The 16,085-nt window shown below is 47.8% G+C and overlaps 1 protein-coding gene across 2 annotated transcripts; it reads right to left on the bottom strand.

Annotated features, from left to right (window-relative positions):
* Positions 1-2,051: 2,051 nt before the first annotated feature.
* UCMA (upper zone of growth plate and cartilage matrix associated) lies at positions 2,052-12,996 on the bottom strand. Of its 2 annotated transcripts, XM_011359609.2 has the most exons (4): positions 12,301-12,996; positions 11,720-11,983; positions 7,737-7,826; positions 2,052-3,219 (listed from the first exon to the last, which is right to left on the bottom strand). In XM_011359609.2, the coding sequence occupies exons 1-4, from the start codon at positions 12,356-12,358 to the stop codon at positions 3,167-3,169; spliced, it is 465 nt and encodes a 154-aa protein (XP_011357911.1). In that variant the 5' UTR covers positions 12,359-12,996; the 3' UTR covers positions 2,052-3,166. The 2 variants fall into 2 exon arrangements, with proteins under 2 accessions (XP_011357911.1, XP_011357910.1); XM_011359608.2 differs by lacking the exon at positions 2,052-3,219 and having other exon boundaries at positions 7,637-7,826.
* Positions 12,997-16,085: the final 3,089 nt, after the last annotated feature.

Raw genomic sequence — 16,085 nt, 5'->3', positions numbered from 1 at the left:
GTGTATGAGTCAGGTGAGCCGGATTCCAATAACCTAGTGAGGGCTGATTCGGAGAATCGAACCAAAGGTGAGATTTGCCGTCTGAGGAAACACCGCGAATAGTGTGCACTGCAGAGATTCTCTCTGACTTTTCCACGGGTGTTCTCCTCGGCTGGTTTAGGAAAGGACTGGCAGAGATGTCCAGTGATGGTGAACACATAACCTCCTTGGTTTATCCGGTTTAACATGTGTATAAGTTATGATCCAGCACTTTCTGTCCAGAAACCTTACTGAGAAAAGAGTGAGTAAATAAACTCTGCATATTCAGCAACATGTAAAAGGAGAGAGACGCATGCACACGAACACACACACACACACACACACACACACACACACCCCACGAGTGCCGTGCGATATAAATATAAAATGGGGCTTATTGAGGGAAAACTTAGGAGCACAGTGCCCTGCATACCCATTACCCGCCCCGAGAAGTGTGCGTAAGCTGGGCAGAGCTGCCCCAGATCCCCCAGGAAAAGGGACCCCATCCTATAACACTCTCCCTGCTTAATGGAAGGAAGCAAAGGACCTGGTGACTATGATAATAGAGCTACTTGGTCGAGGTAAATGCTGATACTAGACCTTGTTAGAAAGAGGGAGCTTTCAGCCTCTGATATCAGTCAGTTCTGTTTGGCCAACTCAGGTCGGCTAAGTCACTCCTTCCTGTGCTGCCGAGTGGGGCCGTGTGGACTGACGTAATGACATGTTCCAGTGCCATTCTAAGGAACGAGGTACGTGAGTATAAACAGATGGGAGGATGCGCACCCCGAGCTGGCAGGGCTCACCTCAGGATCGAACTGGGGAAGCAAAGAGAAAGACTCCCCTTTCACGTAATGGATTTCGTATTGCTTGAGTTTGCTACTCTGAACACATGTTATAACCAAAATAATTTTATAGTAGAAATATATTGTTTAAAAAAAAAGATTGAATAAGGATGAATAAAAGTGTAAAGAGTGTTTTAAGTGCCGAAATGCAGTTTTCAGTTGAATATTTTGTGCACGTGTTTTCAAGCCTGCGAGAACTTCCCTTTACTCTCCTTGTTTTCTTTGAGAGCATTCTTACTTGATCCAGTTTAGACGCCCACAGACACCTGAGGTACGTGTTGGTAACATAACTTCAGAGCAAATACCTGAGTGATTTCCAAAAGAGCATGATGAAAATATTTTGCAGTCCCAGCTCCCGATCCTGTCACTTAAGGCACATTTAACACGATAATGTCACATCACTGCTTTGACTTCTTTGTGACCAGACTTGTGCCCCAGGCCTGAGTCAGCGGGTTATGACTGCAGGACTGCTGGGTGGAGAATGGCCCCTCTCTTCTATCAGCCTCGGTAACAGTTGACAGTGGCATTTGCCCACTGCCCTTCCTACCTTCTCAAGGCCGGTTCAGCACCTGCTCGGAGTTTGCATGAGAAAACACAGTGCTGACTGTATGAATGAGGTCACTTGGAAAATGCATAATCACTTCATCACTGGAATGTTTTTAAAGATTTTACTACTTTTTAAAAATTATTTAAAATATGTGCATTCTTTGCAAAGCATCCTTATCTCATAAATAGCCACACCTCTGGTGGAGTATTTTACAGTTGAGCAGCTTTTCCTCAAAGGAAAGTGGCCCTATTCTGCCTTGGAAGCCCAACCTCTAACTCTAAAGCAGGCTGGACTAGCTGGCCAGGGACCCAAGTCATGGGGGAAGCGGAGGACCCAGGGATGGGGACAGGGAGTGGCCAAGAGTGGATGCTTATTCTTCATCTGGAATCTTCCCTATCCTTCTGAGTGCTGTGACCCCACAGAGGTGCCTGCTTAAGTTGCTCTTGAGTCTTCCGCGTTCTCAGTGTGGGATTCCTGAAGGTCGTCGAGAGCCAGGGTGGAAGAAGGAGAGAGACCGAGTCTGGGGCAGGAAGGCAGAGTGCTTAGCAAAGGAGAAAGGGGGACCACTGTGGGTTGAATCGTGTTCCCACGAAAGATGTGTTGAAATCCTGACCCCCAATGCCTATGAGTGTGACCCTATTGGAAATAGAGACTTTACGGATGTCATCAGGTTAAGATGACATTAGTAAGGTAGACTCTTAATTCAGTATGACTGGTGTCCTTATAAGAGGAGAGAGATGCAGGAAGACACAGAGGGAAGATGATGTGAAGACGTGGGGAGAGAAGGAGGCCATATGACAATGGACGCAGAGATTGGAGTGAAGCTGCCCGAAGCCAGGGAATGACTGGGCTACCTGAAGCTGGAAGTGATGAGGGAGGAGCCTCCTCTAGAGCCTTTGGAGGGGGAGTGGCTCTGCCAGCACCTTGATTTCAGGCTTCCAGCCTTCAGAACTGTGAGAGAATGAATTTTTATTGTTTTAAGTCACCCAGTTTGTGCTGCTTTTTATGCCAGCCCCAGGCATCTAATGAAGGCACTATAAATAAAAAGGAAATGATACCAAAACTCAATTTTATGTGTTTTCTGGTTTGAGTTATAGCTGTCCTTGCTGTAACCCCGGCTTCTGATTGACGTCATTTAAAAAACTGCAGTTGAACGTTAAGACTTCAGAGAAGCACCTGGGCTCAGTAAGCGTCGCAGAGAGTGATTTTACGAAAACAGTTGTGTTCACATTGTTCCTTCATCCTTGTGACTGCTGAGACATACTGAGGAAGTGGTGAGCCACAGACCTGAGCTCAAGCTTCGAAATGCCTGAGTCAGCATGAGTAACATTGTCACTCGGGGGAGACAGGTTGACACCTGCTTTATTTGAGACTCAAGAAGATAATTCACGGTATTGATTCAGCATTTTTATTTGCAAGCGATAAGCAAACATGTAATCTTTTCTCTTTACTGTGATTCTTTTCATTGTGGCTAAGCAAGGAGAAATCTGTAAGTTTGGTGTAGGCCGCCCCATAGACATTCATCTGCAAAGAAGCTAAAGCCAGGGCATTTTAATGCATCAGAACAGAAGGCCCGTGTGTTTACATCGGGTCCCAAGTTGAGGCCCTTTGAAGGGGGTCTCTTGGTGGGGAGAGAGTTGTTCCAGCACCTGGAATTAAACACCTGGGATGTGTACGTGTATTTCAGGCTCCATCTTCTGGGTTTGTCATGATGAGATCAGTTGTGGCGGTTATAGAGATATGACGGGTATAGTCCGTCCTAATGCCACTGGTGCCATTGGTCAATAGCTTCCCGGTTTTTCTCTTTTTGTTCTGGGGAGGAGAGATGAAGCCGTGTTAGGATAGCGGGGACTCTGACCTGAAGATAGCCACCGAGCTCTCTGGGCAGCTGTCAACTCAAACTGCCCTGCTGGTGGTGCCATGAACCACCTTTGTGTGTGCCTTGTTGGCAGATATCAAATGCTAGAGCTGCCAGGGCCTGAGAACACCGTGTCCAGAGGCTTCATTTTAAGGATCAGGCCCAAACAGATGACAGTCATGGAGCTGGGTGCCAGCAGAGCCAAAGCCAGGGTTAGGCATTCCAGTTCAGGGATCTTTGCCTACACAGCCAGCAAAGCGGGGAGGGTCTTATGCAGAAACTATCGGAAGTTATAACAACTTAGAAACAAAATGCAAAAGTAACAAAATAGTAGTAAAAATAGACTACAAGCTGTACCATTGAAAAAGTCATGGAAGGAAATGTCAGCTTTGAATGATGGGATCATGAGTAACTTTTCCTCCACACTGTTCTGTTTTCTAAGCTTTAAAAATAATATTTTTAACATTAACTGGAAAAGGGGTGGATGAAGCAAATATGGGGACATCTGGATATCTGTTTGATTCTGGGTGGTGTTGTGTGGGGCTTCGCTATACTCTAAACTTTTACATATATTTGAAATCTTTCATAGTAAAAGGCTAAAAAGATCAGAAGGGAGTTTTTGATGAGGAAGAAAATCCCAATTTTATTCCGAGGAACATGTGTGTGCAGTTGTAGGCTTAGGCTCCTGATGCCATTCGAGGCTGCTGCCACAAGATACCACAAGAACTTAAGTATTTAAAAGCATTCATGCGGCTCCTCAAAAAGTTAAACAGAATTACCATTTAAGCCACCAATTCCACTCCCAGGGATATACCTAAGAGAACTGAAAATGACCAGATGAAAACATAAACCGAAATGCGAGATATATGCATGTATGATTCAGCAATCGAAAGGGATGACCTCTTGTTATAGGCTGTGATATGAATGCACCTTGAAACATGCGAAGTAAAATACGCCAGGTGCAAAAAGACAAATACTGTGTGATTCCACTTCTACGAAATGTCTAGAATAGGCAAATTCCTGGAAACAGAAGGCAGAGGTCACCAGGGGCAGGAGCGTGGAGAGCTCTTGCGTAACGGGGAGAGTTTCTGTCTGACACATGGAAGAGTTTTGTAAATTGCGGTGACGATGGCACAACGCTGCGCATGTACTAAATGCCACTGGATTGTGCACTTAAAATTATGATGGCAAGTTTTATGTTCTGTATCTTTTACCACAATTTTTTTTTTTTAAGTATTTCAAAAGCGTTGGGAGGATGGGAAGTCCTGACAGAAGTCATAAGGATCAGAAGCCTGTGAACCTGACTTCAGTGCTAATGAAACACATCCTCTGTGGCACTGGGCTAACAGAATGTCCTGGTGGCCTCAGAGTGTGGAGAAAATGCGTGTCCCTGGGGTTCTTCGCACCTGTGAGAGCCAGATATCCTCGACAGAAAGGGTCCCTGTTTACCACTAGGTGTTCAGGCCCTGAGGCTGCTGGCAGTGTTTCCTTCCTGAGCTTGGACTTGGTGCTAGCTACCCTTGGTGCTGAAATCCCCTTTGGGACTTGGTATCTCAAGGACAGCCTGGAGCTCAGTGTCACTCTCAAGCAGGAGCTTGGGTGTTCGGTGTAGGCCATTCAGATAGTTCTCAGGCTGGGTGGGCTAGCTACTCTTAGCCAGTCTTGAGAACACGATTGCGACATAGAAGTTGATCCCTCCCACCTCAGGGCATGCCAGATTCTTCTCAGACCTTTTCACTCAAAGGGAAGGCCTCCCTGGTAAAGACCAGAGGCCCTGACAGTGTGGGGGACCACGTGTGGCTAAGCATCCTTTGTCATGCAGCCAACGTCCGATGGCCTGACCCAGGCTTCTGGCCTGGAAGGTCGAAGCAGGCCGTGCCGCCACATAGGCCTTGGAAGTGGGAGCTCAGCACACTGTTTATCCTGGAGCTTTCTGAGGCAGAAACTCAAACTTACTTTTGCCGTGCAGAGCTGGTGGTTTTGCAGCCAATGCAGAGCCCAGTGAAGCTCTAACCCTTCCTGGCCCCCTTCCGCAGACCAGGACCAGCGTCCTGGGTGGATTGGTAGAGAGGCCTTCCTGGGGGGGCTTTAAGGCCCTCAGGAAGGTCATTGTCCAGAAGTCTCTCTCCAGACCACCTGCCTAAAATTCCTCCACTGGAAACCCAAGTCCTTCTGGTCACCCATGGTAATCCCTCAGCATTTGCTTTTATGAAGCCAGAATATCGGGGAGGGGACTAACATCCAAGTGCTCTCAGTTATTCCAAGACTAGGTGACATTGTGAGATCAAGATAGCTAACTGAAACGAGAGTCCCGATGAGGGCGAGGGAGAGTGGGGGTCCCAGAGAAGGGCTCTGAGCGCTACCCCTGGGGAGAGCTTTCTGGCCACTGGGCAGCAGTCAGTGTTCTGGGGCAGAGACAAGGGAAGAGGAGGAAATTGAAATGTTTCTCCTTTATCAGTAGTTATCCTCAGGCCACTGGGCTCACTCCACCTCTCTGCCTCCTTCAAGGCCTGGGGAGACCCCCTCTGGGTCCCTCTGCTTTACCCCCTCACTCTATCCTCATGGGCCAGTTCTTGCATTGAAGATTTCCAGGACCGCTGTGCATTTAATCATCTTTCATTTGCAAGAACAGAGCTTTGCTGGCTTAGTTCAGATCCCTTACTATGTCACCTTGGGTATTTCCGTAAAATGGAAATTATAAGGCCTCAGAGTCTGGAGTTAAGGATTAGGTGGTTCCGTCCGGTGCCCGATGGAGCTGCTGCTCATCAGTGACAACAGCTGCTGTCACAGGCCTGAAGGCCTGTGCCTTGTCTTCATAGCTGTGGGCAAGGCCTGAGGCCCCTGATCTTAGTCTCCTCTGGCTTTGGTAGAGGATCTGTCATCCCTGAGGAGCCTAACCTCTCATCTTAATTTATCATGAAAGGGAAAACTGAATGTTTTCCACCCAATGTTAGAGATCTGGACTTGAAACATTTTAAAGGCACAAAATAAAATGCTGTTATGAATTCTGTGAGTAAAAAAAACGCTAAAGGAATTTTGGAGGCCACATTCTCATTTTTTAAATGCCTCTCCCAAAGCTGTCCACCAAGGTAAACAAATCTCCAACAGAAGTTAGCAGCCCAAGTTGTTCCAGGATGTTTCCAGGAAAGTTTGGTCTGCCAGGGTCCAAGCCCAACACCTGTGTGCAGAGCTCAGCCAGGTGCCACCTGAAGAGTAATGGGCATGGCCTGCAGCCTTTGGGTACCCGGTATTCGCATTCTTTTCACTAAGATGCCCTAAGGCTGTGTTACCTCCCAAATCCACCAGAGCCAACAAGCTAGGCGGTGACAACTTCAGAACAGAAATCGCTGACTTTCTTTAACAAAGGTCACCGAACCTGGGGCCTTAGGGCCAAGCTCATGTGCACGTGGCGCTTGCTCAGGAGCATATCAGTCTGGAAGTTGGGAGAAAACCAAAAGAGAAAAAAAACACACGCGTGCAACACGCACGGGCCTGCTGATTTGATCCCTATTAAATGTATCTACAAATTTTTGCTATGGTGACACTTGACAACACTTAGATTCAAAGTCAGATTCAACCCTATGGAAAGCTGTGGTTCAAAAATAAAGCCATTCAACCCGATGGAAAGCCGTGATTCAAAAATAAAGCCTCCCTTTAAAGCCTTCCAACCCATGCCCACACACAGCTGTCCTCACTGAGGCCTTGATGAAATCAGCGTTTCCTGGGGTGGGGGAGGCAGGAGCCCCGTCTGTCTGCTCAGGGTAGAGGGCAGGGTTGAGAAGTGCTAATTCCCTGGTAAGGCACACTGAAGCAGAGGCGGTGGCTTAGCAAAGAAGATGCCAACAGCAGCTGGGTAAGGCACCAGCAAACATGTAGAAACGTGCAGGTGTCCGATGCTATGGGTGAGTTGGAGCCTCTGCATCGGCTGTAAATGTTGGTGTTGGAAGTAGGGAGGGCACGAGGCAGGGCACTGGAGACCAGTGCTCTGAGTTTTCCTGCATTGCTTCCACCAGTCAATAAGATGCTTATTATAGTGACTTGGTAAACGAAGGCCTTAGTTTTCCTGGATGAGTAGTTCCTGGAGCCATTACACTGATGTAAATCCAAGGCCTCGAAAGTCAGTTTGAAATCCTCCCAACCCAACTCTTCCAGAGCTAAGCCACTAGTGTAGGTGCTAAGATAGAGAACACCAGCCACCACGGTGATCCCCATGTACGAGGAGAAAGCATAGTCAGCCCCAAATTCTCCCAGCCCCACAGCCCCTGGGCCTCTGGTAACTGAGGGGTTCTGTCGTCTTCTATCCCCTCTCAAGTTCTCTTGCCATTTTATGACGTTCTCCCTTCTTTTCAAGACTCCCATGGACATGAAAGAGCTTCTCTTCCTCTAATAAAAATTCAGGGAGAAGTAGAGGCAAACCGTGATTTTCCCACAAAGCCCCACATCCCCGGGGATGCTGGCTGAGAGCTCTCACCGTTCACCTCCGCGAAGCTCTCCAACTCTTGTAATTCCTCAGAATATTCTCTGTGCAGCTCGTCAGTCCACAGTTTCTGCCTGTTCTCCGCTGGGAAGAGGGAAGAGGTGAGAATGAGGGCCGCTGCACACATTTAGGGGAACATCAAGCATTTTGCCTAAGAGACTCAATCTTGTCGGAAAGGTATTTTGTGTGAGGAATGGGGATGGGGCTTCACCGAAATGCATTACTCCTGCCAGAGACTCTCACACTTGAAAGACCTAGGAAGTCTTCCCATCCAGCCGCCTCATGGTGCAAATGAGAAGACCGAGACCCCCAAAAGTGAAGCGATTTAGCTCCGCCCAGAGTTAGTGATGTGTCCAAGTACGAGGCCACTTAGAAACCAGAAGTCCAGTGGCCAGAAATGAATTCTATGAGGGATTAATCCAACGTGAAGTTCATTTCCCATTAAGTAACACCTTCAAGTCCTTTTAGCATCTTTGAGGACCTATCACAGCCAGAATGTATGCTGGGCGCTGGGATTACAGAGGCAAGTAAAAGAGATTCTGTCCCTCTATTAAAAGGCATTATGACGACGAAGTTAGAATTCTGCAGTGCACAGCAATGGCACGTGGTAGGGAGTCTGAGATGTTCCCTAGGACGCATGCCCTTAGGTGACTGTCTCCCCTTATATGGGGCTGGCCTAGTGACTCATTGCTAATGAACAGAATATGGCGAAAGTGATGGGATGTGACTTCACAGATAGGTTACAAGCAAGGTTGTGGCTTCCACTAGGCTTCTCTCCCTTTCTCTCTCTCTCTGTCTGTCTCGGAGGGAAGCCGTCCGCTACGGTGTAAGCTGTCTTAGGGAGAGGCCCCGTTGTGGCAAAAACTGATGTCTTTGACTAGTGGTTAGCAAGGACCTGAAGCTTGCCAACAGCCATGTGAATGAACTTGAAAACAAACCTCGCAGTCAGGCTTTGAGATGACTGTAACCCGTTGATAGACCCTGAGCCTTAGTTGATAGACCAGCTAAGCCATACCTAGTTTGCTGACCCCAGCAACTGTGAGACAATAATGTTCATTGTTTTAAGCTACTAAATTTGAGAGGTAATTTGTTTAAACTGTTAGGTTTGGGGGTTATTTGTTACACAGCAATGGATGACTAGTATAGGATATGGGGTTGTCAGGCAAAGTTCCTAACGGAAATACCAATTGCAGGTCTCCTTATTTTGTAAAGCAATGCATTCCAGTAAAGTTGGCTGTAAACCTTATTATGAGGAATCCTAGTTCTGCATTATGAAATTAGAGGCACGAAAAAACACCCCAGTGAAAAGTGAAACCTCTTGCAAAGAACACATACATTGGTACTCCAGTCCTGCCCCATGCCTCACCATCCCATGGCAGTTGAATAATAAAGCTCGCCAACAGTGCTTTGAGCCCAGAGGGAATCCCCACCTGAACTCACCTCACCAGCAGGTGCAGCTGTTCCTCACCTGTTCTAATTTAGCCCAGGGGGAAAAAAAATAGCTCTAGATTTTAGATTTTTACAGGTAAAGTAAGTTAGTTTCCAAGTTCACTCATTTCTGCCCTTAAGTCTTCACATTCGGTGTGAGAGCTGTGGTTATCGAGTGGAAATTATGTAAAGCTCTCTTCATTTCAAGATATTTCTTTGAACTGGGCTTCAGCTGAAAAAAAAATCCATAACAACCGGACGGCCATGTCTGGTGCTGGAGGGACTGGCCTCTCAGAACACCTCATTCCTCCCATGAGATGAGCCATGATTCCCCCCACATCATGGGGGCGAGGGACCGAAGCACTGTCGCCCCCACCAGCTCGCACGCACAGGAGGAGGGGGTGGTCGATGATGGAAGCAGAGACTGAGGAGAGCCGCTGGTTCCCGACACACTCAGCATAACGGTGTTGGGAGAAACAATAGCAGTATCTCTATGCGGAAACAGTAATGCTGACCATCTCAAGTCCTTCATGAAAGAAAGGGCTTTTAAGAATAATGAATGAGTCATTAATTATATCACGTTTATAGTATTTAACAAATGAAAACTCAAGTTATCTGTGAATTGGTCTCAGTGCAGCTTCCTTCGGTAAATCCCATGTTTTTCCCACACTTGTGCCTTGACCTACGTAGTTACAGGAATCTTTAGTCTGGCGAGAGGGATTGGTACTCCAGTCCTGCCTCATGCCTCACACCTTGCCCCACATCCACACATTTCTTAGAAGGGCATTCAGGCTCACAGAGGTGCCGTGACCTAATCAAGGTCACACAGCTGGTCAAGGTAGAGCTGGGGCTGGAGCCAGAGCTCCAGGCTACCACGCTCTACTACTGGTTAGAACACACTGTGAATGGCAGCATGTCCCTTAGGGCCTGCCATAAGCCCCAGTGATGCTCCAAGTAACAGGAAGCTGCTGTGGGGGCACAGGGTGCTTAGGTTCTAGGAAGCAGATGCTTCATGAGCCACCACCAGTTCCTAAAGAAGCATTTTCCATCCCTGCGTACTGGAGAAAAATAACTGTCTTCCCAAATTGACTTTAGAGGTGTCCCAAATTGGACCTTTGACTCAGCAATGAATAAGAACAATTCAGTTTGGGAGACACTATGCATTGTGTACATCCCTTCTCAAGTACGTGCATTTCATCAGCTTCGTGCCTCTTTTCTCCCTAAAGTGACCTGGCTCTTTACCCAGAAGCTTAGAGATGGTAGATGACTGTTTCCTGGTTTCAGATTCGATTTTATCAAAGTGTCACTCCTTCTACCTATTATTGGACACTGTTCTGCCCATTCACAGCAGTTGGCCAGGTGACAGCACATGAACTCAGGTACATCCTAGGTATTCACCATCTGTCCTGGCCCCCCACGACTGACACCTGAGCTTCCGTTCGAGACGAGGGACCTCTGGCTTAGTCACGTGTCTCATTGTTCTGCTCAGCCTCCGAGGATGGAAGTTGTTTGCCTCCTAAACTCCCAGCCGTTCCCATCAGTAGAGCCTGTCAGAAGCTTGCTTCTCTGATTTCTATCAAGAGCTGCCCAACCTCCATCTTACCAGCCTTTTCAGTGTTTCTTGACATTTGTTAACTTTTAAATCCCAAGTCTTGTGAGGCCTGGAGATTTTCTCAGTGTGCTTAATATCTATCCAATTTTTTTAAAGGCATTTTATCTCCCAGAGTTTTCTGCTTGCTTCTTCCTCACCATTTGAAAACAGTCCTGTTATTTTTACTGAGCAAGTTACCTTGCCGAGCGAGCCGAGCAACACAAAGACTTTATTCAGACACACGCACAATTAATGAATCGAGCTATAGACACAGAGACAGTCCGTGCTCAGAGTCCTTGGAAGACTCGTTCAAGGGCAGTAAACTCCAATGCCTTCAAGGGTCGGCAGGTCATGGAAATGAGGTCCATGCCAGGCAGGGGACACCAGGGCCTACTTCAGGCTGAAGCTCAAAAGCCTTCCAAGTGCATTGGAAATGAAGACTAAAAAAAACACTGCTGGCAGATCACCACACATTCAGGGGCTTGCACATCAGACAACTTGGACCCAGGGAGAGGAAGTGGCCAAGGCCACTTAGCAGCAAAGCTGTCACCAAACCCACAGTCCCAGCGCCGAGTCCACGTGCCCGCCTCCTGTTCGCAGTGCTGTCACCCTTGCACATAAGGTGTACGGTCCCCCAAAAAGCCCACACCGAGATACCTTGTTCTCGACTAAAATGTGGGTTTTCCTCTTTGTGTTTTTAACTTTCTGAAATCAGGATGTATCTCATCACTGTTAAGTGCATGTGGCACTGTCCCTTTTTGTTCCTTATCCTGACAACATAGTCAATCAAAGATGTGACCAACAATTATAAGACATGCGGAACTTTAAGAGCTGCAGTCACTTTGATACCCGAGGGCCTACCTCTAGCCTGTGGCCCCTTGTGGTCCCTGCAGTCCAGCTGACTGGGAGCGAGGGGGAACCGGGGGGCCAGCAGAAGGCAGGCCACCAACATCCTTACCGATGAGCTCGTTTCGGGGTTTGGGGAGCCGCTTGCCATGCTTCTTGAGGAAACTTGAGGCATCTGATTCTTGCAGGAAAACCTTCTGGTCCACGCCTGAAACCAAAAAGAGGCCAGTGACAACCAGGACGAGCTCACCAGGGCTACCACAGGAGCTGGCCCACTCACCCTGCACTCCTGGCTGGCCCCTGCACTCACCTTCCTGAGCCTCTTGTCCAGAGACCTGGTTGATGCCCACCGATGCACTGGACCCCTCCTGCGGCACTGTGAGATGAGAGCAGAGAGCGAGGGCTGGAGCACACCTAGAGGACCCTCATCCCCGGCCAGGCCAGGATAGACCTTCCCAAGCTCTGTGACCTGCCAGTCTCTGGTGTGGAGTCTTGGGTCCCACACACACCAGCCCAGAGCCAATCTCCCCAAGAAACCACAAGACAAGCTGTTTTCTCTGTGTTGTATTGTCACACACACACACACACACACACACCAGGCACGCCTGTCTTATAAATAAGCACCCCCTTTTCTCCCTGGGCCACCTGAGCAGCCTCAACATCAGTCCATCCTTGGGGTCTCGCCACACTCACTGGACAGGAACATAGCAGCTGAGAGGCAGGAGACCAGGAGCAGCTGTCTCCAGGCCATCTTTGGAGAGGCTGAGGCTCTGTCTGGGAACCACAGGGCAAACAGGGTTCTGCAGACTCAGGCTGCCGGATCCTCACTTCAGTACCAAGTCGGGAGAGACAGAGGAGAGAGGCAGGCGACCGGGGTGTCACTGAGCGGGGGAGTGGGAGGGGTCCTGGCCGTGGCTTCCATTGGCTGTTCTTACTGGGGCACCGGAGATGTTTTTGGCACCTTGCAAACCTCACAGAAGCAGAGCCTGTCATGGGGGCCTGGGCTAGAACAGTTTTGAAGTGGCCTTTCCAAGATCCGCACCCAGAGTTGCTGTTGGAATGCCCGGCCTCAGAGTCAGGATTCTAGAGACCAAGGACAAGTTTCAAAGAGCTCCTGGCGTCTGCTGCAGGGGAGCTGGGGACCCTCGTCCTGGAGGCTGAAGCCTGTGGGAGCAATGAAGAGGGGCTCAAGGGGGACTCTGACTCAGATGTCATGCAAGGAGGAACCAGAAAGGCGGGAAGACCCCCAGTAGTGGGACACTGTCACAGACACATGCGCCATTTCCGAGGGTAACCCCAGTACCCCTCACCTTAGCACGTTGTCCCCAGCTGGTGCTCACCCTCGAACAAAGCAGGGATCCCTTAGCCTGCGGTCCCAGAGCCCTTTCAAAACACTGACGAAGGGGCAGTCAGCCCTGCGGAGGGGAGGGCACGCTTTCCTTAGAGGTACATGGTGACATCCCATGTGTACTTGGATCATTGGCTAGGAAGAGAATGTTAGTGGCAGAAAAATAACCAAGTAAACAAAATAAATGGGTTGGTTTCCACTGGAGGAAAGTGCCACCGACACCTACTTGTCCTGGCTCTCGTAAGCTGGGAAACGGCTTAACGAGGAGTGGGCCCTGCATGACCACCCCAGAGGAGCAGTACACGTGAGGACACATCAGTAGGATTCATCTGTCAGATTAACCAGAGGGCAGGGCCTGGGAGAGGGACAGACCACGGGACAGCGATTTTGATGGGACTCCTGGGAACGTGTATGTGAAATGCCTCTGACATCCTCGATACCCTAATTCCTCTTGCCTTTCTTAGTTCCTTTCATTTCAATCGCTGACATTTACTCAACACCTATTTTCAGCCAGGCACCTGTGCTAGCCCCTGGCCAACCAGCTTTGGGTAAACTTGTCCAACATCTTCAAAGACAAGTCTTGAAGGACCAGGGTTTCCAGAACCCGGCTGGGATGGAAGGCGTCGTCCAAAGGCCCAGAAGAGCGAGGCCCTTTTGAGGAACTGCAGGCAGCTCAGTAATGCCAGAGCAGAGGAGACAGAGAGGCTGGAGGTAGCCATGGCCTCGGTCACAGGGAGAAGTTTGGCCTCCGTCTTGGCGAGGCATCTTGTGTGATAGTTGTAAGCACAGACCCCTGGCTGGGCTCCCTGGGTTCATTCCCAGCTCCACACTGAAGCAGCTGCACAGCCTTCAGCAAATCATTTTACCTCTGTGCACCCAATTCCTTCCTCTGTTGCATAGATCGACGTGAGGATTCGAGTGAATGCACCAAAACCCTTAGAATGGTACCTTCGGGCACAAGGCATTGTATGGGTGTTTGCTATCATGACACAGAAATGAACCATGGAATGATTTTAAGCAGGAAAGTGACACGTGGTTTCTTTTACTAACACCACTCTCCCAGCAATATGGAGGCGGGAGGGATTAGACTCAAGTGGCGAGCCCGAGAGAAGGCTGTTGCGAAAGTTCAGTGACAGACGATATTGGCAAAAGGCAGGAGTGGAAATGGAGAGGACAGGTCATTTTAAAAGATTGTAGAATCAATAGGACTTGAAGGCAAACTATCCAGAGGCAGCGAGGGGTCGGAAGGGGTGCGTGTCACATGACTCGCAAGCTTCTAGTTTGGGCAGCTGGGTGGATGGATGGGGAGATCACTGAGGTGGAGAAAATTGCTCAAAGGACATATCATTGGACAAATCAAGTATATGGTACTTGCGGGATTACAACCAGGTCTTCTGAGGACAAATCCGGTGCTCTTTCCATTTTCCCACAACCGTAATTTTGTGAATATAATCAAACTTCTCCACCAAAGAATTTCGTACCCATTGGCAGTCACTCCCCATTTCCCCCAACCCACAAAGCCCGAGGCAACCACTAATCTTTCTGTCTCTATAGATTTGCCTGTTTTCGACCTTCTATCCAAATGGAAACATACAATATGTGGCCCATTGTGACTGGCTTCTTTCACTGAAAACACTGTTCCAGGTTCATCCATGTTGTAACATCATCAGTAATTCATTCCTTCTTATTGCTGAATAATATTGTAGACCGAATAATACACATAGATCAAATTTGATTTATTAGTTTATCAGAGCACTTATCAGTTGATGGACATTTGGTTTGTTTCTACTTTTCGTTTATTATGAATAATGCTGTTACGAACATTCTTATACAAGCTTTTGTGTAGACATGTTTTTATTTCTGTTGAGTAGATACCTAGGAGTAAAATTGTTGGGTCATGTGGTAACTCCACATTTAACTTTTTTGAAGAACTCTCATTATATTTCAAATGTTCATTTACTCATCTTTCTCCTTCAGTGCTGTAAGGTCTCTTTTAGGAGAAGTTTCCACCTTGTTCATACCTAAAACAATGTCTGGCACGGAATAGATACTTCATAAATGTTTATTGACTTGATGAAAACACTCTTGGTTGAGAGCATTAAAAAGAAGCAGTTATGAGTTCAACAGACTATTCCTAAGAATGTACCCATACAGGGACTTGAGATGTCCAAGTTTATGGATCACTGGGTTCAGAGTTCTTTCCAAGCAGGAGGAATAAATTTTGTGGTTCATTTGTGGATTGCCTTAGAGGGCGAGCAAGACAGCCTTAACAGTCTCTTCCACTTCACTAAACTTCAAACAGGTTTCTTTCTGCCTGTAGGCTCTGGACTTTTCTTTTCTTAGAGCATTTACTTTAGGAAACTTTCAATTATAAATTTTTACTCTGCCCCTTTGCAATACATATGGATCTTCTCCCAACCTGTTTAGTTTTACAACTCAGGAAATGCCTTTTCTCCAGGACCTGGGGACCATCTTTTTGAGAGGAAAACATTGAAGGAGATAAGACCCCCATCTCCCAGTCCTGTAGGAGGACACATGACTGACTTCGACACCTTACTCCAATTATGAAAGCCAGTTAGCAAACACAGGTTGTCTACTATCCCCCCACCCCAGCTCTGAAAACTCTCTAGCCCTTTATTATAGTGGAGTCGAGTTTAGTCTCTCCTTTATTGCAGTAGTCTTGAATAAAGTCCTCCTTGCCTGTTTAACTTGTCAGTGCAATTAGTGGTGCAGTTTTAATTAACCCTGACAAAGGCATTGACTCAACATACCACCTGATCCACCAGGGACTGTGTGTATAGTTCATCTAAGTGGAAATGACCCTTGATGAGATCCATTCAGATGAGATCACTAGATGCCATAGCCCAAAGGCAAGCATTATCCCGAAATAAATATATAAAAGCCCACTGCCTGTACCTAATGTTGATAATATATCATGTTCTTTTTTCTCACTTTATCTTCAATTGAATATGTTCCTGAGCCCCACTTCCCACCCTGCCCGTTTGATAGGGTTAGTTAAGGATTGTACCAAAAGGGGGACTTACGACCCTTGGAACCAGAGGAACCCCAGAACTCAGACTCCTCAGGAGCCCCCATGCAGAATAGGGATGAACACTTGTCCTGCCACCTC

This window comes from Pteropus vampyrus, unplaced genomic scaffold, assembly GCF_000151845.1.
Source record: "Pteropus vampyrus isolate Shadow unplaced genomic scaffold, Pvam_2.0 Scaffold49, whole genome shotgun sequence".
In the NCBI taxonomy this organism is placed as follows: Eukaryota; Metazoa; Chordata; class Mammalia; order Chiroptera; family Pteropodidae; genus Pteropus; species Pteropus vampyrus.
Note: the sequence above shows the minus strand (reverse complement) of the source record. Positions and strands in the feature narration are given on the sequence as shown.

Bases quoted from the DNA above. Each gene is read 5' to 3' on its own strand.
- UCMA (XM_011359608.2), bottom strand. From the start codon at position 12,358: ATGGCCTGGAGACAGCTGCTCCTGGTCTCCTGCCTCTCAGCTGCTATG. The intron at 11,984-12,300 runs GTGAGTGTGGCG...CTCATCTCACAG, and splicing joins AGCTGCTATGTTCCTGTCCA to TGCCGCAGGAGGGGTCCAGT. The intron at 7,827-11,719 runs GTAAGGATGTTG...CCCTCTTCCCAG, and splicing joins ACCCCGAAACGAGCTCATCG to CGGAGAACAGGCAGAAACTG.